The sequence below is a fragment of the Gopherus evgoodei genome, chromosome 7, assembly GCF_007399415.2.
Source record: "Gopherus evgoodei ecotype Sinaloan lineage chromosome 7, rGopEvg1_v1.p, whole genome shotgun sequence".
NCBI classification, from domain to species: Eukaryota; Metazoa; Chordata; order Testudines; family Testudinidae; genus Gopherus; species Gopherus evgoodei.
In genome coordinates this window covers 76,469,202-76,493,917 of record NC_044328.1, presented here as the reverse complement: position 1 = coordinate 76,493,917, position 24,716 = coordinate 76,469,202, and the positions used below count along the sequence as shown (strand labels likewise).

The 24,716-nt window shown below is 46.9% G+C and overlaps 2 protein-coding genes across 2 annotated transcripts in view; both read right to left on the bottom strand.

The window, feature by feature from the left end:
* Nucleotides 1-11,600, bottom strand: part of PDLIM1 (PDZ and LIM domain 1) — a 76,909-nt gene extending 65,309 nt beyond the window's left edge. The window contains 1 exon segment of the mRNA XM_030570462.1: nucleotides 11,451-11,600. Within this exon segment, the coding sequence (XP_030426322.1) occupies nucleotides 11,451-11,546 (96 nt within the window). The 5' untranslated portion in view covers nucleotides 11,547-11,600.
* Nucleotides 11,601-22,831: 11,231 nt separating this feature from the next.
* SORBS1 (sorbin and SH3 domain containing 1) overlaps nucleotides 22,832-24,716 on the bottom strand; it is a 279,021-nt gene continuing 277,136 nt past the window's right edge. The window contains 1 exon segment of the mRNA XM_030568445.1: nucleotides 22,832-24,470. Within this exon segment, the coding sequence (XP_030424305.1) occupies nucleotides 24,403-24,470 (68 nt within the window). The 3' untranslated portion in view covers nucleotides 22,832-24,402.

Below are 24,716 nucleotides of genomic sequence, written 5' to 3'. Positions count from 1 at the left end.
GAATGACATGGTGACTTAAGGAAAGGGATCCATGGTGTACAGTCGTCCTTCATGCCCATTTCAGTAGCCAACAGCAAGAAATTAGCAGATTTGCCCAGGCTGATACATAGCCAGTGGCCAAGAGGTTATTCTGCTCCAAGCTCATCTTGTAAAGTGATCCACATTTTGAAACAAAATTAAATATTTCTTGCCAGCCCTCAAAACACTACAGAGTGAGCGGTGATCAGGGCTGGCTCCAGGGTTTTTGCCGCCACAAGCAGCAAAAAAAGCTGCGATCGCGATCTACAGCTCTACTGCCACCACTTCAGTCTTCGGCGGCAATTCGATGGCTAGTCCTTCGCTCCGAGAGGGAGTGAGGGACCCATCCCTGAAATGCCACCGAACAGCTGGATGTGCCACCCCTCTCCGTTGGCTGCCCCGAGCACCTGCTTGCTGGGCTGGTGCCTGGAGCTGTCCCTGGCGGTACTGCCCAACAATGGACTCTTTACTGTCTGCCAACTACCATTCATCTTATTTTATTTAAATAATGAAACAAACTACCATCTAAAACAAACTGAGGAGCCCTCCATTTATGCTGCACAAACCTATCCAAACAGTGACCGACATTAGTCAGCATTTGATACAGCACCTTCCATCCCTATGCACTTTGCAAACTAAGCACACAAGGCTCCAGTGATAAAGTCACCAAGTGCGGTGTAAGGTACCAGCAAGCCAGTCCATGGTGCATTGCTCAATAGCTAGAAGAGAGGGGAAATGCAGCAGATGGGTCAAGCATTCTCCAGTGTCTATACAAATCTTTGTTTTAAAAGGTCTCATCCCAGATTTGAATGGATAGGTCTCATTCAAATTATTCAAATATTGGGTTTTGCCATTTAGCCCCCACCCCACCCCCCACTTCTAAAGGACATCAAAAGCTCATGGGAGACAGGCCAGATGTTACCAAAAGAGATGAAGTTGGTCTCAAGGGAATGTGTGGAGCTAGTACTGGGCGCCAAGGGGTTTATTCCCAGTTCCTCCCATCGAGTAGCTGTGGAACTTTGGACAAATCATTTTACATATGAGGAAACAGATCCAAAAAGGTGAACTGGGGATGATAGCTTCCTGCCTCCTAGCAGAGTCGGGTTATTAGTGGAAGGTATCCTATACCTCCAAAGCATTTTGTTCAGGGTTTAGAAGATAAAAGGAATGCAAGTCACCACTTCTCGGAGGCAGCGCTAGCTTGCTTAACCAGCATGTTAACAGCAGCTCATCAGGATCTCCTAGCCTTCAGCAGCATTATTGCAGAGAGAAACTTGTGCTTCCTACATCTCAAGTGGCTCTCAGGGACAAAAAGGGTTTTCTTCCATATCAAACATGCACATCTCCCCTTCACTAATCACACTCTCTTCTAGTGCACATTTATCATGCCAACTGTGAGTGAAAATCCTGAAGGTGTGTCCCAAACGTGTCCCCTGCCATATGGCAGGGTAACAAAGCAGTGCAGGGCCTTGGTGCACACACAGGCATTTCTCCCCCACCCCATATGTCTCTATGACTACTGGTGGTGTTCAGCTTTCAACAGCAATGTCAGGGGAAGGGGAGAGATTTCTTGCCCTCATTCTGGCATGTAAAGATTCACCATTCCTTCTCCCACCATCCTAGAGCATATGAGATGCTACCAAGGGGAAAAGGATGTCCCTGTAAATACACTGGGTGATTACCCAGAGGAAGTTCTTCCAAAACTCCAAAGCAGAACCCCTTGCCTACCCCAGCAATGACGACTGATCTCATGCAACGCAACATCACAGGAACAGACTACGTCTTGAGCAGTTTCAGCCTGTGGACCAGCCACCCCTCCCACAGATGGCTGTAGTTTCCAGTTATATGAAATTAGAGACAGAACTAAACTCACTTTAATGTGAGGAGAACTGTTACAACTCCTTGATTTGTATCAGTGGTATTTATTTCATCCTCAAGTGCAGGATGCTCTCAGACACAAATGTGAGAAGAAGGGAAACACCTCTCTCCACAGGTACAATGGCCACCTGAGAAGCCCAACCCACACCACAACCCCAGCAGCTGGGAAGAGAGAGGGCCCTAGGATTCCCAGCATAGCGCTGTAGTGTCCCTGCATCCTGCAGAGAAACATTTCTTAAGGCGGTCTGGCTAATAGGAGTCTGATCAGTTGGAAGCCCTTTGGTTTCTGGAGAGAAGGGAGGAGGAGGAGGAGATCTTCCCTTACTGCTTCTTGCATTCTGGCCACTGCATATGGGGGAGGCAGCACCACATAGGTCCACCTTAGTAGATTGCCTTGCAAGCATAAACGAAGCTTAGATTCTGCAGAAATTGCTGGCCTCTGTCCTACTACTCTCACAGAAAAGTTTCCCACTCCTCAGTGGCAAGGAGCCAAGAAGAACATCCAAGACCTCACACATGTATTTCTTAGACAAGCAATCCCGCTGAAGTCACACTTGGGTATGTGTTACAGGCCCATGCCTCATTACTCTTCTATCCAGGCTTGTACTAAGATATCTGAGACACATGATCACTATTGAACAGCCCATCCCAAAACCAGCTCCTACCCCAGCCTAACCCCAACCCCAAAGAAGTTCAGTGCTGGCTTTCACCAGTACAGACTCCAGCTGGCATTAAAGCCTCGAGGAGTTAACCTAACTTTGGGATGATTAGAAGTCCTGACTGCATTTAAATGATGCAACAGTTGTGCTGTTCCTAACCTGAGTCAGCTGCCCAGTGATTAACTGTTTTAATTATCACCACCTGAATAGCTCTTTCTGCCTGTGCAGACTCTGGGTATGGCTACACTTGCAGCCGTACAGAGCTGCCACGGGAGCGCTCCTGTGGCAGCGCTTTGAAGTGCGAGTGTGGTCGCGGCACCAGCGCTGGGAGAGAGCTCTCCCAGCGCTGCAGGTACTCCACCTCCCCATGGGGATTAGCTTACAGCACTGTTTACACTGGCGCTTTACAGCACTGTAACTTGCTGCACTCAGGGGGGTGTTTTTTCACACCCCTGAGCGAGAAATTTGCAGCACTGTAAAGCATCAGTATAGCCAAGGCCTGCTATAAAACCACAGGATTCGTTGCACCCCATTCTATGGGAGTAACGTACATAAAATAAAAATGACTAGGACTGGCTGAGAAGAGGGCCAGAATCCTGCTGGTGCAAGGGTTGCATAAAGCTACACTGGTCCTTTCCCTAGCACTTCTTCCCTAGAGTATTCCTCCCGAGGATCCACCTCAGAATTGGGGCCCAGGAGTCTGTCATAGACACTGAGTAGTCAAAGCTAGGTAGCACTGTGGAGGATCTACAGTTCTCAGCATAGCTTGAACAATCTACCTCTCCCTAGCCCAACCCAAAATCCTATTACACTAGCCACACCCACTGTTTCCTTTGGCAGCAGGTGAAGCATTCCAGCTAGTCTCTGGGTGTAAAACCCCTCCCCATACCTAACCTAGACCTCTACTTAAATTTCATACCATGACTACAGGTTCTTCTTCCTGCACATGGAAAAGGTCACAGCCTAGATTTTGGTGGGATCCCAACAGGTATTTGCATATTGTGATCAGGTCTCCTCACAGGGAGAAGAGTGAATGTAGCACTAACCCCAGCAGGTTTGTTTCCATGCTTATTTGAGCTGAGCAGTTTAGCACACAAAAAAGATCTTTTTCCTCCCACATATGTCTTGTAACTAGCTTTTACTCACCCCCATTGAGCTGCTCTTCTCTTCCTGTATCCAGCTGTTTACTAAGGTTCAGCGGCTAGATTTAATTAGACTGGTATAAACAGATGCAACTGCTCCAAAGTCAAGTGAGCAGCAGCTATTTACACCAAGGATAATTTTACACTGTTTACATGGATTTTAATGAGACTATTTGTTCCACTGAGTTGGATAAATAAGATTTGGTCCCAGGTCTGACTTTGAACAATAAAATCCAAGTTGTAACCCCTAAATCAACTTTCAACTAAATCAACAGTTTACAGAAAAGACCTGGATGAACCACTTAGAGGGCTTGGAAGACTGTGTTTAAACTTTACACAGGTTTCTGATTACAAAAAACTCAGGCCTTATTTTGCTTTAAATCCTAGTCTCTCTCTCTCTTTTTAAACTTCATTAATAGACTGTGTCAGACTAAATTCACTGGGGCAAATTCAGGCCATTGTAACTGACACTGTCTGTTATGCGCATTGTTAATCTCATAGATCTTAATACACACATATAACCAGGCTGACATGTGGCTTCTTTTTCATTAGGGAAAAGATGATGTCACACCAACATGTATTACTATACATTCAACTGCTTTGGGCATTTCACAGACAGATCCTAAATTATGTGCAGATACATAGCGTGAAGAGGAGATTATTATTATTATTATTTTTTCTATGACTCATTGCAGAGCCAAATCCCCCTCTGCCTCTTATTTTGTGTCAGTCAACCGCTTTTAAGATCAGCACAACTAACTGGCAGGGAACACAAAAAGAGAGAGATTCAAAAAATGGGCTTGTGGAGCAATTCCACACAGATCTGTTACACTGCTCTACAGCCAAAATGCTTCTGAAATAAATGTAGTCCAACTTTCCTAATTCTGGGTCACTGAGAATGAAAAAAATGCTTAAAATTGTTGATTGGCTCTAGTTTTCAAGATATGCTATTGGGTCAGTATATACAACCCTTGACTTGGGAATGGCGGAGGATAAGTGAGTTATAAAGGGAAGGGATCTCAATTTAAACCAGAAATGACTAAAATACATCTTTGACTGGTCATCTCTTCTCCAAGTGCTTCAAAATGGATTCCTTTAGGACCTGCTCCATGATTTTTCAGGGGACTGAGGTGAGGCTGACTGATCTGTAGTTCCCCTGATTCTTTTTCTTTCCTTTTATAAAGATGGGCACTATATTTGCCTTTTTCCAATGGTCCGGGACCTCCCCCGATCGCCATATGTTTTAAAAGACAATGGCCAATTGCTCTGCAATCACATCAGCCAACTCCCTCAGCACCCTTGATGCATTGCATCCGGCCCCATGGACTTGTGAATGTCCAGCTTTTCTAAATAGTCCTTAACCTGTTCTTTTACCACTGAGGACTGTTCACCTCCTCCCCATACTGTGCTGCCTAGTACAGCAGTCTGGGAGCGGACCTTGTCTGTGAAGACTGAGGTAAAAAAAGCATTGAGTACTTTAGCTTTTTCCACATTATAGGTCACTAGCCTGCTTCCCCCATTCAGTAAGAGTCCTACACTTTTCCTGACTACCTTCTTGTTGCTAACATACCTGTAGAAACTCTTCTTGTTACCGTTCACATCCCTTGCTAGCTGCAACTCCAAATGCACTTTGGGCTTCCTGATTACACCCCTACATGCTCAAGCAATATTTTTATACTCCTCCCTAGTAATCTGTCCAAGTTTCCACTTCTTGTAAGCTTCCTTTTTGAGTTTAAGCTCACCGAAGATTTCTCTGTTAAGCCAAGCTGCTCACCTGCCATATTTACTATTCTTTCTACACATTGGGATGGCTTGTTTCTGTGCCCTCAATAAGGCTTCTTTAAAATGCACCCAGCTTTCCTGGAGTCCTTTCCCCCTCCCAGGTGATCCTGACTATCAGTTCCCTGAGGGAGTCAAACTCTGCTTTTCTGAAGTCCAGGGTCTGTATTCTCCTGCTCTCCTTTCTTCCTTTTGTCAGGATCCTGAACTTGACCATCTCATGGTCACTCCTGCCCAGTTTGCTACCCACTTTTACTTCCCCTACCAAGTCTTTCCTTTTTGTGAGCAGCAGGTCAAGAGGAGCACGGCCCCTAGTTGGTTCCTCCAGCAATTGAATCAGGAAGTTGTATTGCTCTCCCAGCAGATGTCAGGGTGATTGAATTCCCCCATGGGAACCAGGGCCTCTGATCTGGAAACTTCTGTTAGTTGTCAGAAGAAAGCCTTGTCTACCTCATCCTTCTGATCTGGTAGTCTATAGCAGACGCCCACCATGTCATCACCCTTATTGCTCTCATCTCTAAACTTAACCCAAAGACTCTCAACAGGCTTTTCTGCAGTTTCATACTGGAGCTCTGAGCAATCATACTGCTCTCTTACATACAGTGCAACTTCTCCAAGTTTAATGAAACTTGGCAGCAGGACAGGTTTGGGCTCAAAAGACACATGTTACAACTTTGAGCCTGAAGCAGTTTCAAACGTAAGTAAAATTTGGGGGGCAGGGGAGGGAGTGTTAAAAAGAGATTAGAGGAGCAATGGAAATACCATAGACTGTCCTTTGTCTCTCAGCTAAAATAAAATAAGAAGTCATCAAACCATTGTGCTAGGGTCAGTGAAATCCGCTGTTTCCCCAACATCCAGAAAAGGATGCTCTAGTGGGTCAGAGACTGAACTGAAGAGCCCTGGACTCAGTTCCCAGCTCAGCCACTGACTTCTTTGGACAAGTCACTTACTATACCATGTGCCTCTGCTTCCCAGCTGCAAACCAGGCATGTTGTTGCAAGGATAAATGCAACTACTGAAGCATTCCAACACTGGGTACTTAGAGAGAATGGCAAGGTAAGAGGAAGTAAGAGCCTTTAGGTCTGACCCTATAAGCATTCCACCTGGGTAATGCTCATGGAAGGCAATGGGAGTGCTACGCCCAGAGGGCTTAGCTCATAAAGATGACCACAAAGGGGGGAAATGGAGTTACACTAACAGAAAATCATCATGACTCAGACCCCACTAATGTCTGATATACTTACAATCAAAGAACAAAGGGCCAGAGCCTACTTACACTGGGGTGGGGGGGGAGGGGAAGGAAATATCAGTGGAAAATTTTCTACGGAATTTAAGGGGAGAAAGCATGAGCCTTAAAGCCTTCATGTGCCTAAGTATAAACAAAAGAGAGAAAGCTTTATGACTTGAGGTCTTGGGGATGAATTTAAAACAGCAGAGATATGTGAGAAAACTGAACAGAGGGCTTCCAATGACCAGCATTTGTTTGACCAAAAGAAAAAAATAAAACTCAATAGAGGGTTATTTTTCAGTCTGCCCAGTGCTAGAAATCAGTCTTGCACACACAAGTCTGCATTTATTAGTGCCACTGTTAACCCACCCAGCTACAATACATTCGTCAGCACTGACAAATGAGACTAATGAAGAGGAGTAAAAATCTAAAGTGGCAACTTAAACACACTTTTGCCTAAAATCTTTTTACCTTCGATTGTTGTAAGAAATACCTAAGATTACTGTAAAATGGGGTAATGGTGCTTGCCTCCTTTGTAAAGCACTTTGAGCTGTACCAATGAAAAGATCTAAGTAGGAGCTAGGTACTCATTAGTAGCACAAATGAAATAAACTAGAAAGAAAAAAAATTCTGTACTTTATCTTTGTGCATTTAACAGCACCTGGTTTCAGTTTCATCATTTCCTCTGGACAGTCAGCCAGTTTTATTTGTGAGTCTTTCAGACAGCACTAACGGGGACAAAAAGATAGGAAAAATGGGATTATAAAACCTCTCCAAAAAGAGCAGGGGAGCTCAGCGGCAGTTAGCATGAATCAGAAGTTACAGTTCACGCGCATCACAAGTTGCATTATCAGTTCACGTTCTGGAATGTTATTCATCTAGGGCTTCTGCTAATTTTTAAACAATATGAATACACAGTACAGGAGATAAAGGTTTTGGCAGCAGCAGGAGCCCAAGCAGTTCCACTGTGGTGCTGGCATGGTACTGGAGGCTCAGTGGCTCCTATGAGGCATCTTATTTGCTCAGCTAGGGTTGGAAGTTTGAGCTACTGGTCTTCAGATTGGCAGGCAGCACAAAGTCAAGGCACTGTTCTGGGCAGTGACTGTGGGAAAGTTTTAAAGATTGTGGGTAAAATAAACCACACACACACTTTAGATTGTGAGCTCTTTGGGGCAGAGACCATCTCATCATTGACCAAGCTTGTGAGGCCCTCTAATTAACTTGATGGCATTTCTCCTCCTGTCTGACAGGCTGAACGGTGCAGCTGAGCATACTTCCAGAGTATGTTGGAGATATCAGAGGGAAGAATACTACAGATTTGAGAGACAATGGAAAGCCAAAAAGGGGGGACATCCAGAGCTGTGGGGCAGATGCTCAGTCAGCACAGGGAGTTAGGGAGAGACACAAGGAGGTTTCATTCCTTTCTCCCTTCTAGTGTGCTGTGGCATCAATGCCTGCTTTGTGGTGGCGGAAGACGGGCACCAATCCATCTGCCCTTCCAGTTCAGTCCAGTGAGGAAGAAAGGTACATTTCAGGGGGAATGCACCAGAGACACACATAGAGCCCCTGGCATGGTGAGGAGGAGGAACTGGGGTGGTGGTGGAACAGATCCCTTGTGATGTGACACAGGGGGGGAATGGAGGGGAAAAACAAAGGACTCTGGCATGAGGGAGCAGCCAAAGGGAGGTGGCAGAGCAGAGCAGCCCAGCAATAAGGGGGTTGAGGATGTACACAAGGAGCTTGTGGGAGAAGAGAGGGATGGAAGGATCTGCTGGTGTGTGCAAGAAGTTCACCCTCATTCTAGGTATATGCAGGTGCTCTAGAGAGTGTAGGCTGGGAAACCCTTGTGACTTAAACATTTTTCCTACACCAAATCCCCAGTATCCAGCCGATTTCTCTAAAGGGGAGCTTATAATGGGCACATGGAGAGGCTCTTAGCAGCTTTTGCAACACAGAATGTTCTTAGTGCTGGGCAACATGGATTGATACAACAGGGCCAGAGGGCAGCAGGAGAGCGATCAATGGAAGGTATATAAGCCCCAGGATGAACAGAGCCTTATTTCTTGTGGACTGAAGAGAGGTTACTACAGGCTAATTAGAGCGCTTGGCATCAATTAAAGCCCAACCAGAGACCTAATTAAAAAAACCTTCCTTCAGTCAGACAGGAGAAGGGAAAGAGAGCTGGCTGTCATTTGGAAGAGTACTGTTGTTGACCAGAGGATCAGAATACCAGGTGAAGGGAAGCCCTGCTCAAGCAGAGCAGAGGGACTCCCCAGGTACAGACGACAAAGAGAAATCCTGCCCAAAGGGAGAGAGGGCAGGAAGCCCAAGAATAGAGGCTGAGGCTGAGGCAGTGGTGCCTCTCCCCGCTGTGCCGCAGCTCCAGGGCTGGGGAAGTTAAGTGCGCAGTCCTTGGTGGACTTCTATGTGGCCACACAGGCATGCACCTTAGAGGGAACTTAGGCCCTGACCCATCACATGAAGGAAAACTGCAGGACCCACCATAATAGCATCAGCCATTTGCCACGACGAGTAAAAGCAACCACTGGGAATTTACCATTACCTCAGTACTGGAGAGCTACTGAAATGCTGCCCTTCGAGCAGACTGTAAAACTTAAGTTCTCTCAATCTACAATCAGGGTTTAGTTACTGACATTAGAAAGCAGTTGGCATAGGAGAGCTAAAATACTGGCACACAAGAGTCTCAGTCTGTGAGCCACTTAGAATTGCTGGCCTGATTTTCCTTTTAAGAACAAAGTTTTAATACGTTTGTGCTATTGAAAATGCTTGTGTAGCCCAAGAGGCTAGCTACTCCAGTGGATAACGCTACATGCCAGGCAGGGGAAGGGAGTCCTTGTGAAAAAGTTTTAATGAAATATTCCAAGGTGGAGAGAGAGACATGGAAAGCTAGTCTTTTAGTCACGGTACTGAAAGTGCTGAGTTCAGTTTCTGGCTTTGTCACAGGCCTTCTGTGCAACACTTAACTCACTTAACCAATCAGTGCCTCACTTTCCCCACCTGTAAAAAGGGGGTAATACTTCCTACTTCACAGGGAGCTGCAGCCACATTAATGTGTGCGTGGCTCTCAGATACTTTGGTGATAAGTGTAGCTCTATTTGTGATAGCACTAGTGTAGACAGGACCTTGCCGATTTTACCACCATATTGTCCAGCCCTGCACAGAGCAAGTCTTAAAATCACATCTTCCTCTGTCCCCTCCCTGCACCTCCCAAAATATCAACCACTGGCTAGGAGATTTAGTCCTCTAACACAAGTACATTTTTCACACCCTGAATGGTGGCATCATCAGACTTTAGAATCAACAACCCACTCAGATGAAGGAAGACAGATTGATCTTCACTAAGAGCTTTTTCTGTTATTTGGTTTTTTGCTTTTTGCATTTTCAGTAACATTTCCACTTTTGGAAAGTCTTCATAACTTCACCTGAAAGGGAAAGTTATACTATAATCCTTACAACTGATTAGCCATTTTCAATGCTACTCTTTTTATTTGGATCTTAAAACTTTAAAAAGTTATTTTCAGAAACAGACTAAAACAAAAGGTAGTTTGGCTTAGTGGCAAGTGTTCAAGCAGGGCATCAAGCCAGATTTTCAAGGTTTTATATTATGCAATCCCTGCCTGCAGCTCCTTCTCCATTTCCCCACTAATTGCACCAGCTTGGATACATCTCCAACACAAACATTTTACACCCTTCCACACTGCCCAAGCCTCCACCTCCGCACTTTACTCACACCACTACCAAGACGCACTTCTACAGAAATCTATTTTACAAGAAAATCAAGAACCAAAACCTCAAATACTACAACTTGAGCCACTGAGAGACATACATCTCTCAGCCTGTGGTCGTCCTGATTCCTATTATCCCGGCATGTGTCACAGCCTCACTTCTCTAGCCAGCCCATGTTTAGGTCATGAACATTTTGGACATGGGAACCACCTTTTGGGGGTGTGTGAAAGGACACAGCACCTAGAACACTTGAAAGCGCTATAAAATAATCAATAGCTTGCATGCGTGTGCCCTCTTCCACTACTTCAGCATCAGCCCTGAGAAGCCTATCACCAAGTCAGCCTACTTTGCTAAGTTTCCTTCATTGTTAGAGTAGACAGAGAATCAAAACATAAAAGAAAGGGAATTTAGCTCCCTCCTGCTAAAGGACTGTTGGAGTCAGATTTGGCAACTCTGGCTTGAAGATAGTACCAGGGATGGAGTCCACGTGAGAGATGGGAACACATTCCTACCTGGGCAAAGGAGCAGAACTCGCAGAGCCTTTTCCTGTGGAATTAAAGGCTTTCCAGCCTCTGCAATAGGTGGGGTGAGGAGGGGAGAGGAGAGATCTGCAGACCAGACTGTTGCCCAGATCTTTTCCCCATCGGCAGTGGCCAGGGACCATTCTGCTTACAGGGGCAGCACCCCAACACCCCTGTCTGCACACACCCCCACCAAGTACCCACGGGGCAGCCTTCCCCAGGCTCCCACTCTGTCCTGATCCCCCAAATACCCACAGAGACCCATCTCCGCACCAGTCCCCCTCATACCCACAGCCCCCCCAATACTTCCTCTCTGCACCCCACAGCCTCCCCAACACCCCCTCTCTGCACCAGACGCCCGCACACCCCCAACACCCCTCTCTGCACCTCACTCCGGGAAAGCCCCTCTGCCCCGCCCCGCACACCTGCCCCCCGCATCCCAGGGGCCGGGAGGGCGGCAGGCCCAGCGGGTTCATACCCGAGAGATGGTGAGCGGCTGCTCGAAGTCCTTGCCCCCCACCAGGCGGAAGCCCCAGGGCCCCGGGCCCTGTAGGGCGACGCGGTGGCTGCTCATTCCGGCGGCGGCGGCGGCTGCTGCTCTGGCCGAGCCGGGATCCTGCTCCACTGGAACCAGCCGCTCCGCCCCTAGGCGGGCTCAAGCCCCGCCCGGCCCCCAGCGCCGCGGAGAGGGGCGCTGCCTGGGGTGGCCCAAGCCTAGCCCGTGCCAGGGCCCCACCTGACCACCGAGAGCCCAGTCCGTGCTGCACAGCGCCGAGCACGGCGGGCCGGCCCGCCCCAAGCGGCTAAACGCACCAGTCAGGTAGCCCAGAAATCATGAGTCCTCAAAGAAATAATCGGCGTTTGGGGGCTTGGCCTGCTGTCTTTTGTCAGCCTTTAGATTTCACAGCTTAAAGCAATGATGGCTAGAAACTTTTTGTTTTATTTTTAAGGGAAGCTGTAATTCTCATAAATTCACCTGAGTGTAGCTTTAAGAGGGACGCCAAATATCAAGAGACTTGCAATGAGGGTTGGCCACACTTACTGTGTGGTGGTAGCAGTGGTGATCTGGACATTACCAGAGGTTGTTTGAAAAAAATTTGTCAGTATATTTACAAAGATGGTCATAAATGAGCAATGTTCAATATCACTCACTATCTTGACTAAAAGAGCAAAGTACATTTGGCGGTGCAGTGTCTTTCTTTTTATGAGTCACATCAGAATAGTACACTTACCAGCTCTCAAAATGCAGTCATTCCCCCTCCATAGTGTAAACTTAGCAAGGTTACGGTACAGCCCGCTGCTCTGTTTCCATTATAGAGCTTAAGGGTATACTTTATATTTCTGATGTTGCCCCATAAAATAAGTGGCATCCAATACAAATACATCTTTTACAGGAATTCTTTCACTTTAACAGCCCTTGTGTAAAGTTAGCTGAAACTAGACCTAGCACAAGACGGTGGTAACTCTTCAATTTACCACAATGTTTTGTATATTATTACACTGTGTTACATAAAAAGCCTTGACTTTATTCAAGCCCCTTCTTGTAAAAAATACAGTCCATATTACCAATGGTGTAAATAGATTGAAAAAATAGTGCTTTGCTGGTTTACATCACCTTATGATTTGATCCTGCATTTTTATTTCAAGCTCGACGCTAGTACTGTATCAAGATTCTGGCTTTTCTCAAAGCCAGGAATAAAAATGGTTCTCGACAGGCACAATTTCCATATATGTTTGCCCATAAAATGTGGAGACTGTTGAAAGACAGTCAATAGACTAGTAGGGGCTCAATCCCATGGCATTTACTCATGTGAGCTTCCATGAGTTGTGTGATTTGGTCTCTATTCTGATAGCATCTTCCACACACACTGTGCCCCAAATATTTCACAGAGGGAGAAAAAAATTAAGAGGTGTAGGCCAAGGAGAAAAGAAACATTTTGCAGATGAACTAAGAACATAGATCATGATTAATTATTTCTATTGTGGCAGTGGTCTGGGACTCCAAAAGAAGGGTTGGGACCCTTATACTTCCAAAGGGATGCAGTTGAAGAGCAGAAACAGAGAGAAAAAAAGATAACCCCCATTTTTTGTAATGACATTCAATTCATACTAACAAGATGGTTTAGGTCTAAGCATCAAGACTGAATGAACTAGTGTACTGGATAACAGCTCGCTTTCTGTGTTGGCAGCACCATATGGTGAGCTCTGATGGCAAAAATATAGGCTTGTTGTGGGTGACACAGTGGGCCCAGGGCACAGAATTCCCTCACTGCCTTATCCCCTAAAAAATTGATAAACTGATTTAAAGATAAAAGCCTCTTGAGTAAGAAAGGCAGGACTGAGCCCATAACTGGAGAACGAGCCTCTCAGTCATCTTTTTTCTGCCTGCTCCATTGCTCTCCCTAGACCTAGACCATATGTCTAGTCACACTTCCTTTTCCTTCCTGGCAAGTCATATTAACTAGTACTTGCCAGCATGCCATATCTATCAGTGCTGACTAATGCCTGTGTGCCACATGGTCCAGATTTTACAATAGGAACAGTACAGCAGTATATTAAGCTACACAACTAACTAGACAAACAGGAACAGAAAACCTGACGTATGCGCACCAAGGACATGTTAATTCTACCATTCACCTGGCAGTCAGGAAGCTGCAGTGATCTAGACACCGTAAAGTTTACAGGTCTTCCTTTCACTTTGTCACCTTAGGCTATGTCCACACTGCACTGTAACCTGGGCTTACAATTGCTGGAACCAGATCTCAAAGCTGTGCTAACATGTCCACACTGCACTGCACACGCCTTCTGATTCAGGTCAGCAGCTTGAACTTCAGCCACACAGCCAAATGATAGGGCTTGGACCCCTGTCCCCATGGTATTAGGGCTTGGACCCATTCCCCTCTCATCACCTTAGGACCCAGGTCCTAAGTGGTTGCTGACTCAAGTTTACCTGATTTGTATGTGGCTGGAAGGGGGCTTGGGCTCAAAGCTGAGTCAGATCCCAGGCTTAGTGTGCAGTGTAGCCAGACCCTCAGTGACAGGGCAGGGTGCCTGCTAGAAATGCCAGGAAATACAACCACCAAATCAATGTTGCACTAATGCAGTGTTAGTGTTTAGCTTTGGGGATCATTATCTGGCTTTAAGCAAATGCTCAACAATAATACACTAAGCAATATGCAATCTTAATACAAGATTGCAACAAGAATACGCAGAGAGTGGCCTGTCTGCAGCCATATGCCAGGCAATCAGGCAGGTATCATATATGAATTTTTGCAAAAAGGAAATTGGCATGTGAAAAAAGCCTGACGCTGACTGCCTCAAACCTCTCCCCCCTGTCAAGAATCTTTGGTTGAGGGCATGGGATTGGGGTGAGGGCCATGGCGACCTCCCTCACTTCCTATATACTAATGATTAACATGTGGAAGTGGAACAAGGTAAGCAAGATGACACAAAATCAAAGGGGCAAAATTAAAAGGCAAATGCAATGCCCCAGTTAATCAGCTGCAGTTGGCTCTTCATGCTGTTGGCACAAGGTCTTCCATGGTCTGACAGCTGCATTATGGCTACACATTCCAAAACAACCACTGCTCTTGCTTCAAGGGCAAGAGCCCCAGGACTTTAAGTAGCTGGATGTGTATCCCGTATTTGTCCAACACTGATAGAGTTGGGCAAAGCATCGAACGAGGGATTCAGCCTTGTTTTCATCAAGAACAACGTCAGAAGGAAGGATGGTCCAGTGGATGTGGGAGACCATCCTGTGTAACCATGGGAAAGTCCCTTAGTCCAGCCCAGGCCTCAGCAGGGACTGAGGGGTTGTGAGGATAAATGCCATTGACAATTGTGCAGTGCTAAAGTACTACGGTGCTGAGGATCAGGTAAGTCAGCCGAGCAATTCTAGTGCCTGGCACCTGGAAATGAAGCCACTAAATCTCCACATTATGATTTGTATTAACGCCTAGCAGCCCAAACAAGGACTGAGCCCTGCCTTGTGCTGTGGTGCTAAAAGGTCTCAGCAGCCTGCACAGCGGAGGGCTAGTGGCCGCTTTTGCAAGGTAAGCTTCTTGCTTCTGCAGGTCAGAATCAGAGCAACCAGGCCTTGGTTACCTCTAAAGTGGCATCGGTCCTTTCCAGAGACATAAAAGCCTGACCCCTAGTGGTTGTACCTAAGACCTGCAATACAGGGTGTCACTAAAGTAATGGGCAAGCAGCCTAGGGGGATGTCTACACTGCAATTAGCCATCCACAGCTGGCCCATACCAGCTGACTCCGACCCAGGGGGGTCCATTAAAGAAGCTGTTTAATTGCTCCAGCCTGAGCTCTGACTATTTCTGCAGGGAAAGGAGCATTCTCTCTCCTTATGCATCTAGCTCTCTGAGCCAGTGCCCATTGAAGGCAGTGGTTTTGGCTATGAAAGAGAGTTGCACATGCACATCTGTAGGCAGGATATAGCTCTGACAAGCTCTCAGATCTCACGGCCAGGCTGTTCTCTCTTTCAGAGTCCATCATCAGTGGTGGTGACATATGGCTCAATCTTGTCAGTAACTTTTTCTAGTGCTGGGGCCTCACAGATTCAGCCACTGCAGGCTTGACCTGTGAGCGATTCTCTGTTTTCTTTGATCTGCAATTATATATGTCTGGCAGTTGCCAGCATGCATACAATTAAAGCTGCATCTCAGTAAGTGACCAGTCTGGTGTTACTGTGACATCCTGTCCAGGTGCAGTGGGGTGACAATCAGGTACCCAATTACGATGCCAGGTTTTGTCATTGGTTTTCAATTTTGTGCCCGAACTTTCTGGCAACTACTCAGTCTGTGTTACTTCTTCTTGGGCTTTTGAGGAGAGGTGAGTGTCTTATCAGTTACAATTCTGTCCCATCAAGGGAACTGCTGTTTAAACACATAAGCCAAGCCATTAAGATGTCTGCTGAGAAGAGGTGGTTTAAAAGTGATTGGCAAGGAGTTATTTTTAAATAAAGTTTGTGCCCTTTTATATTTCTTTATTGTATATTATGGAAGTCCTAAAAGGGGTCTTCCCTTCCCTCCCCCACAAAACAAGTTCAGCTTTGTGTCTTACTTTCAACATACCAGAGGTGGAAAGTCCGGTCTTTCCTAGTTTTGCTGGAGACTTTCGGGGGTGTGGTCTCCAATCTGTATAGAGAATTGTTATCCCCTTAATGTGAGGACAGGGGTTCCATCTTTAGCCAAGACATCATCTCCTCCAAATGTTCTGTAGCCACCAGAGTTAAAATGGGTGTTAAACAAAAACCAGAGTTTAAGTGATCGATTAACAGGCCCATCCCCTCTCAATTGCATTCAGTCTCTTGGGATCACACAATTGCAGCAGTTCTCCTGTCTGCAGCAGCGTTCCACTGTAAAGACGACTAGAATTTTTAATGTAAAAAACAAGCAGAAAAAAAAGAAACCCCACCCTTTCAGGCCTGCTGTATCCATCAATAAAGGACACAAACCCAAGCATTTCTGTCCTTTGCATGTCACCTTTAAGGCCAGATCATTGGGTTATTGGTATCTTTGCCCACAGCTGGTTGCAGTAGAGAATCTGAGGTGGAGATTCTGCCAATCTGCTTGGGGGGAGTGGGGCTACCAAGCTTGGTAGGAGCTGCGGTGATTGAGGAGAAAACAAGATGCTGTCATGGGGGCATGCTAGGCAGAGCCCAAGGGTTTGTCTGGGAAGGGGAGAGTCTATGCTAAAGGACCAGGTGGGAGGGGCCCTGAAATGGATGGAGCTGTCCCCCTGTAGCCTTAATCCATGTACACCTCCCCATACCCTGCTCTTCAGTGGCTGGACTCTGTGCTGCTTGGATCTAGTTCCAGCTCTGCTTTCTGTGGCCCATTGGTTCCCCACATTGTGCCATTTGCTCTTCGATAGAACCTTTCTTATGTACCCGTGGGGATTTCTGCTTAAAACCTCATGATATGATAGTGCCCTTAATTCACATCTGTCTAGCATTTCAAACCCTTTGAACTACTTAGGTGGTCATTTAGCAAGTGAGCCTTTGCCACTCGTGTTCACAGCCTAGGGCTCTGATCTTGCAGCTGAATGTCCTGAACAGACATCCACCACCACTTGGGGTACATCTACATAGCCCAGGTGAGTCGGCCGAGTGGGGCTCACACTAGCACTCTAACAATAGCTCTGTAGCCAGCACTGCAAAGTTGCAGCTCAGACTCTGAAGCTTAGGGACTGGAGGGATGGGGCTTCAGAGCCCAGCATCCAACCCAAGCCACAACTTCAAAGGGCTGCATACATAACTCTACGTAGAGTTCTAATATGAGCCCCACTAGCTCTGGGAGGCTCCCTGCTGTGGGCATTAGAGACATATCCCCTCGCAGCAGTGGCGTAGCCAGGTGGAGGGAACAGGGGGAGCGATTAAAAAAAAAAAGACGCCACCCGCTGCGGCACTTTAACTCCCCCGGTGGCGCTCCAGGTCTTCAGCAGAACTTCAGCGGCAGGCCCTTCTCTCGCTCTGAGTGTATTCAGTGGCTCTGAAGGACCTACTGCCAAAATGCCGCCAAAGACTCACAGAGCGAGTGAAGGTCCCGCTGCCGAAGTGCCGCTGAAGACCCAGGGCTTGTCTGCATCACAAAGTTGCAGCGCTGGTGAGGGAGTTACAGCGCTGCAACTTAGGAGGTGTACACATCTGCAGGGCATCACCAGCGCTGTAACTCCCTGTTTGCAGCGCTGGCCGACTCCCGTTTTGTCTCGGGTGTAGAGGATCCAGCGCTGGTAATCAAGTGTAGACACTTACCAGCGCTTTTCTTGACCTCCGTGGAATAAGCAGGTATCCCAGCATACCTGAGGAAGCCTCTCTGGTAATCAAGCTGGTCTCCTTCCCCGGTTTGCTCTCGCGTTCCCCGAACCCCCGAGCAAGCACGTCTCCTTCCCTGCGGTTTGCAGGGGGGTTCGGGGAATGCGAGAGCAAACCGCGGGGAAGCTGGTCTCCTTCCCCGCTTTGCTCTCGCGTTCCCCGAACCCCAGTGCAAGCAGGTCTCCTTCCCTGCGGTTTGCTCTCGCGTTCCCCGAATCCCCGAGCAAGCAGGTCTCCTTCCCTGCGGTTTGCAGGGGGGTTCGGGGAACGCGAGAGCAAACCGCAGGGAAGCTGGTCTCCTTCCCCGGTTTGCTCTCGCGTTCCGCGGTTTGCTCTCGCGTTCCCCGAACCCCAGTGCAAGCAGGTCTCCTTCCCTGCGGTTTGCTCTCGCGTTCCCCGAACCCCCGAGCAAGCAGGTCTCCTTCCCTGCGGTTTGCAGCGGGGTTCGGGGAACGCGAGAGCAAACCGCGGGGAAGCTGGTCTCCTTCCCCGGTTTGCTCTCGCGTTCCCCGAACCCCAGTGCAAGAAGGTCTCCTTCCCTGTGGTTTGCTCTCGCGTTCCCCGAACCCCCGAGCAAGCAGGTTTCCTTCCCTGCGGTTTGCAGGGGGGTTCGGGGAACGCGAGAGCAAACCGCGGGGAAGCTGGTCTCCTTCCCCGGTTTGCTCTCGCGTTCCCCGAACCCCCCTTGAAGCCGCCCAACAGCGCTGCAGTGTGGCCACATCTAACACCACTTGCAGCGCTGGTTGCTGTAAGTGTGGCCACTCTGCAGCGCTGGCTTTATACAGCTGTACTAATACAGCTGTAACAACCAGCGCTGCAAAATTGTAGATGTAGACATACCCCCAGAGCGCCACCAAGTGAGTAAAATAAAAGCACTGCAGCGGCTGGCTGATCATAGCTGTAGTAGAATTGCAGGAGGAAACAAGGGTGTCCCCAGTAGGCTGAAACACCTTAAACTTCACCTCGAAGTCAGTAATTAACCAATGCAGATCATGGACTGCAATATTGCAAACTTGATTATCAAATAGCAAATGCACACCTTTAATCAAGGGGGATGATATAATCACTGCCATTGCTTCCAGTTGATTCACCTACCTACCAATATGTCTTATATGGACTGAGCTTCAACCAGTCAGCCCTCACTCATGTCCCACTTTGGTACTATGCTGGAGAAGAGCTAATTGGTTATTCTTGTAGCGGAGCCTTGAAAATCAACTCTTGACTGGGAGCTCTGGGTCAGGCTGTATGTTCCCCACATACGTAACTCTCCTGCAGGCTGCATGCAAGTCAACAAGTATGATTAGAGTTTTGCATGCAATTTGGTGTATAACTCCCTACTTAGTGAAGTCAAAATGGAAGGAAGGAAGTTCTTGGAGGCTACCTTCATACACCATAATGATTTTGCAGCTTAATAGGATTCCTCTTTATAGAAAGTAGTTCCTTTAAAAAGGCTAGGAAAGTGGATATTCACTCCCAATGTTGCCTTGGTGCAGTTAGGCTGTTTGTGAAGCCTTTGAGACACTATAGAGTTTATGCAGGGACTAAAGCAAACTCATCCCGGGTGGAACTCTAACCCCAGAATTAAGTTCAATACAACGTGGGGAAAAAATGTTGCTGAAACTGTGTCTCCTTGAGGTACTGTTCCCATCTGGGCCCTCCTACTGTTGCAAACTGACTCTCCAGGAGCCATCTCCATACTGTATAAAGCCATTTTTCTCCTGCTACCAGAAGAACCCATAAAGGAATGGGAGCAGTAATCAAATATGATAAAACATGTGCAGTGGCACTGTAAGTTTTGTGCTATGGAGAAGTTATTAGCATGGAACAGCTTCTATATGTCAGCCTGCACAGTCAGACAGCTGCATTGATGTGTCAGTGTCTACTCAATGTGACATATCAATACTACGCATTTTTTCAACCTGGCCAAAGAATTTGACCAATTCACATTGACAGCAGGGGTAGGGATGGGAAGCAAGGTTTTTTTTTTCAAGAATGGAAACCTATTTTTATGCTTCCCGTACATATTTTTAAATCCTTCAGTAATGAAAATGATTTCTACCTTGATGATGTCACATGCATGCAGAGATAGTAGCTTTGTTAAGAAGTCTGTTTCCTTTCTCAAATTTCCTCCCCAATTTTTTCCATAAGTTCACTATAAGGAACAAATTTAGATTGTCCCTAATTCTAACAGACTATTCTCACCTGATAAATTTTAAAACAATTTTGGAAAATGATTGCTTTTTTAAAAAAGTAAGCACAACATTTAATAATGAATGGTGAAATATGAACCATTGACTAAGAACCATGAAATAGAGAGTATCAGTTAAAACCAGTCTGAGTCAGCCAAGGGCAGCATCTTAATGACATAACTCATCTAATGAATTATGTGGTCTCTGCACTGCCATTGACGCATTTACTGAGATTTTAATTTATTTGTGATACTGGTTTAAATTGATTGGAATCACTAAGGTACAAAGGAGTGCTGTACTTTTGAAATTTAAATATGTCACAGATATTCCAGCCCAGTCCCCCTGTTTGCAATGCACTTCACATTTAAATAACTTGAAAAAACAAAAACCACTATGGACATTTTTGTGAAAACCTTCGGCTACAAGGGAGTGGTATAAGACATATGGTTAAGTATAAGTCTCTCTTCCCACATACAGCTATGTGCAATGATTTGTGTAAAGCCCCAAAGTAACAAGCTTAAGAAGCCAAGAAGATAGATCTTGTTCCTAGGCACTAACCCAGCCAGGGGTGTGATGCGCAGTACCGCCAGCACCCTGAGCCGCCATTTATGACCAGGGTTATCATCCCACTCTTTGTGGGGCACATGGACAATGCCAAGTAAAAACTCGATCAGGGGAGAATGCTCAGCGCCGCGGGGTGCTTTGATGTCTCAGCACAGGGCAGCATGAAGAGTATCTAGTAAAAATGTGAACCGCTGCTGAGCATTAGCTCTACCTGCCCCACGCTTCCCAGACGCATCTCCCGAGTGGGAAAAGGATCAGACAAACCCCTCGTTCAATTACAAATTCAAATTAATGAGCCCGGGGGACTGCAGCCTCGAGCCAGCGCAGATGCAGCAGCAAGCGGCGCAGGTGGGAACTAGCTCTGCGCGGGATAAGCCTGACCCAGACGAGCAGGGAGGCGGGGCAATTCTGATTGCCCGGCTGTTGCCTGGGCTGGTCCCGGGAGCCCCGGGGAAGAAGCGGTGGGTGGGGGCCAGAGGGGGAGTTCAGAGGATCGCTCTCTGCCACGGCTCCTTCGCCTCCCGGCAGAGCTCACTCCGGCCTGGGCGGCGTGTGCCAAGCAGGGCTCGGCTTAGTGAGCTGGGCAACTACGGGCGGGCGGGAGCCTCCTCCTCCTCCTCGCCGGGGAGCCAGGCAACCAGCCGACCCTGCCTGCAGCCCAGGAGCAAGCCAGCCGGGCCGGGGATGCAGGGGGGCGCGGTGCGGAGCGGAGATCCAGCCAGTGGCCGCATGCAAAACCCGGCTCTGGACTCCGAGTCCGGAGCCCAGTGCTGACTGCGCAGAAAGGCGCAGCTTTTGGAAAATATCCTCAGGAGTGGCTGCGCCCCCTGCTCCCCTCCCCCCAGCTAAGCCACTGCCTAGCAGGGCTTTGTCTGAGCACAAGGGTCTACCCTGGGCAGAGGCCCTGAGTTGCCATGGCACTTAAGCCCAGATGTTTCAAGGCTAGGGCCGTCCCTAGCCATTTGGGTCCCATACGCAGCTCCCCCGTGTGGGAGCTGTGTAGAGCCCCAGCCCTCCCCCAGGGTCTGGGAGGCAGCAGCTGTGGGGGGCTACTTCTGGGGGCCCCATAGGCACAGAGTAGCCCAGGGTATTAGTCTGCTCCGCTTCCCTTGCCCCGACCGCAGCCCCAGCCGTGTCGCTCGGGGTAGGGACCCCCCACACTCACCAGCAGTGGTGGGAAGCAGAGCAGCTCAGCCCCAGCCTGCTCTGCTCCACCAGCTCCCAGCCGCAGGGCTCTGCTTCCTGCCGCTGGTGAGGGCCGGGGGCGGTTCTTTCCCCAACCTGAGCGACATGGCTGGGTCTGGGGCAAGGGAAGCGGAGTGGGCTGGGGACGCATCTCTCCATTTCCCGCTGCTGGTGAGTGCAGGGTTGCCGGAGGAAGAGGTGAAATCGGAGCGGCCCAGGGGCAAAGCAGGGGGGGAAGGGTAAGAGGCAGGGCAGAGGGAGTTGTCCAGGGCCCCACATTCCCCTAGGGATGGCCCTACCCCTGGCACTGGGGACTGGCTGAGGGATAGGGCTGGTCGCCGGGGCTGATGCTGCCGCGTATGCAGCATGCAGCTGCCTAGGGCACCATGAAATTTGGGACAATTTAGTGCCCCAAATTTCATGGTGCCCTACACAGCTGCATATGCTGCGTATGCCTGAGGACGGCCCTGTTCAAGGCATTTCAGCATTGGAGCCTGATTGAAGAGACTAAGGCTCATTTTCAAAAGGCCAAAATTTCACTGACAGTCAATGGCCATACAACAACTCCCAATAAACTTCAGTAAATAACTTGTACCAAGACCAAAGAAGTAATTCAGCTCTTCAATTTATTGTCAAATCATCATCCACTGCAATAAGGAACCAAAATCAACACAAAAATAAACTGCGGTTTGTGTGTGTTTGTGTGTGTATATAATTTAAAATGGCAACAGCAATAAAAATAAACCTTTAAATGAGCTGGTTATATACAGTCAATATCATCATGTTACTTTGTTGGCTAGATTAATTAGGTGTGATCCAGTCCTAGCAATAGGTCTAAATATTGCTGCAGATAACAAGAATGCAACTCAAAAGCAGAAAATCAAAAACCATAAATAAGATAAGGATTGACGTTACCCCCACTCCTGCATAAAAATATAATGGTGCTTTGTGTTGTATTTGTATCTGGTTTAGAGTGGAAATTTTGTGCTAAAACTCTTCATGTGAACTTACATAGAATTCCTTCATTTAAATAAAAATGGGAAAAAAAACACCTTTCATAACTGCCTTTTTTCCTCCTTTCATTCATAGACTCCTAGACTTCAAGGTCAGAAGGGACCATTATGATCATCTAGTCTGACCTCCTGCACAATTTGTTTAACTTATTTTTTTCTATACAAGGTAAGTACATTGTCTGTACAAAATTAAATATACATATTTACAATCATACTTCCGAAGCACTTTGAGTCTTCTCTTCCGTTGATCTCAGCGAAAGATAAGTGTTTTTAAACCCAGGAGTATGGCTAATTTATCAAAACGTATTGCAAGTCATGCTAACACTTAGTTGCAGTTACTGTTAATCAGTTTGTATAAAAGCATCGGCATAAAAATAGGCATTTTCTATTATTAAATATGGCTGATGCCAAAATAGCAATCTTAACTTTTGCTATTTGTACTGGAAATGTAGGAAGCAGTCTGATGCAACTGGTTTTATCTATACTTTTTTCTTTTTGAAATAGAATTTCTATCAAAAAGAACATTTATTTTTGACTTACGAGGAAGTCTCTGGGCAAGCCGTGTTTTTTCAAAAAAGTACAAATATATGCAGCTGGTAATAGCTGTATAAACATAGCTTTACAAATTGGTTTGCCTTGCTAGTTTTATTAGGAGACAGCCTGATCAAGAACCACCACCACCAAAAAAAAAGCAAGCTCAGTAATATTTTGCTAGCATCTGCCCGAATCTCTATGCTAGAATACCAGGGGAAAATAAAGTCTTTATTGCAAAGAGTATACTTCAAAATGTGTGCAGTCATTCAGCGCAACATTTAGGGGGAAAACAGCCATGGGATTTGCAGACAAGATCTGTGTCCCCTAAATTTTCCATTATTTTGTTCTGTTTTTGTAAAATCTGGGTTGATTCCTCATGGAAATTGTGACTCTGTTCATTTCTATGCACACAATATGCTCGCCCATATACACACACACACAGAAAAACCTGCAGGGGTGGATATTATGAAGCAGAATATTACCAAAGTTGAGGGGTTTTTTTTGGCAGATTGCTCTGGATTAAACTGTCAGTTCAAAGCCCCATCCCATATGCTATCTAGTCTAATCACATAAACCATTCTCTGCCTGCCATGTACGTTAAGGTGCACATCATGAAGAAAGAATTGGGGATGAAAGCAGGAGGCAGAGTGAAAATTACCTTGCAGATGGGGGTAATCTCAGAGAAGGCCTCCCTCAGTTATAGAGAGGGAGCAGCTACAGAGCTGCATGTTGCCTCAATGCATCACAGTTCCCATTGCTTTTTCTCTCACACAAGCAAAACCTATCACACACTCTATTCTGCTGCTTCCCCAAACTCTGTCTCAGAGGTAAGTACTCAATGAAAAGCATGAAAACTAAGCTCTGTCCTCAGAGCTACAAAGGCAGCATTGTAAACTAGAAACTTTGTCTCTTTCCTTCAGCAAACAAGAACAGTAAGTCCAGCGACACCCAGACCCAGGCCTACACATTCAACCCAGAACTGTACCACATAACCACATCCCCATTCCACTTCTCATCTCTCATTTATTACATTAATAAACTGTCTGATTTCAAAAGTCTTTGCTACTTAAATGTTGTCAGGTAACCAATACTAATCAGCGTTGCAGGTGCATGACTGTTTCAGAGGTACAGCAGTTTCACGTAGTTGCCTGGGAAAGTGCCAAACTGTCTTGTTCTCCTAGACGTACCTGTTGGGAAAGGAAATAAGAATGCAATTGAGTAAGATGGAGCTACAGAGGAAGGTGAGTGGGGTTGGAAAGAGAAAGAGCAGCCTGCTCTGTTTGTAAGCCAGGCTGGGTACAAATCACTGTTCTTGGCAATGCAAGAGAAGAGGGGTCCTGGTCAAAAATTCTGTTGTTCCTGAATAGAATTAACTGAAATACTTTTGTCACTAACCACAGACATTTTGTTTTTTAATTTTAATACAGCAATTG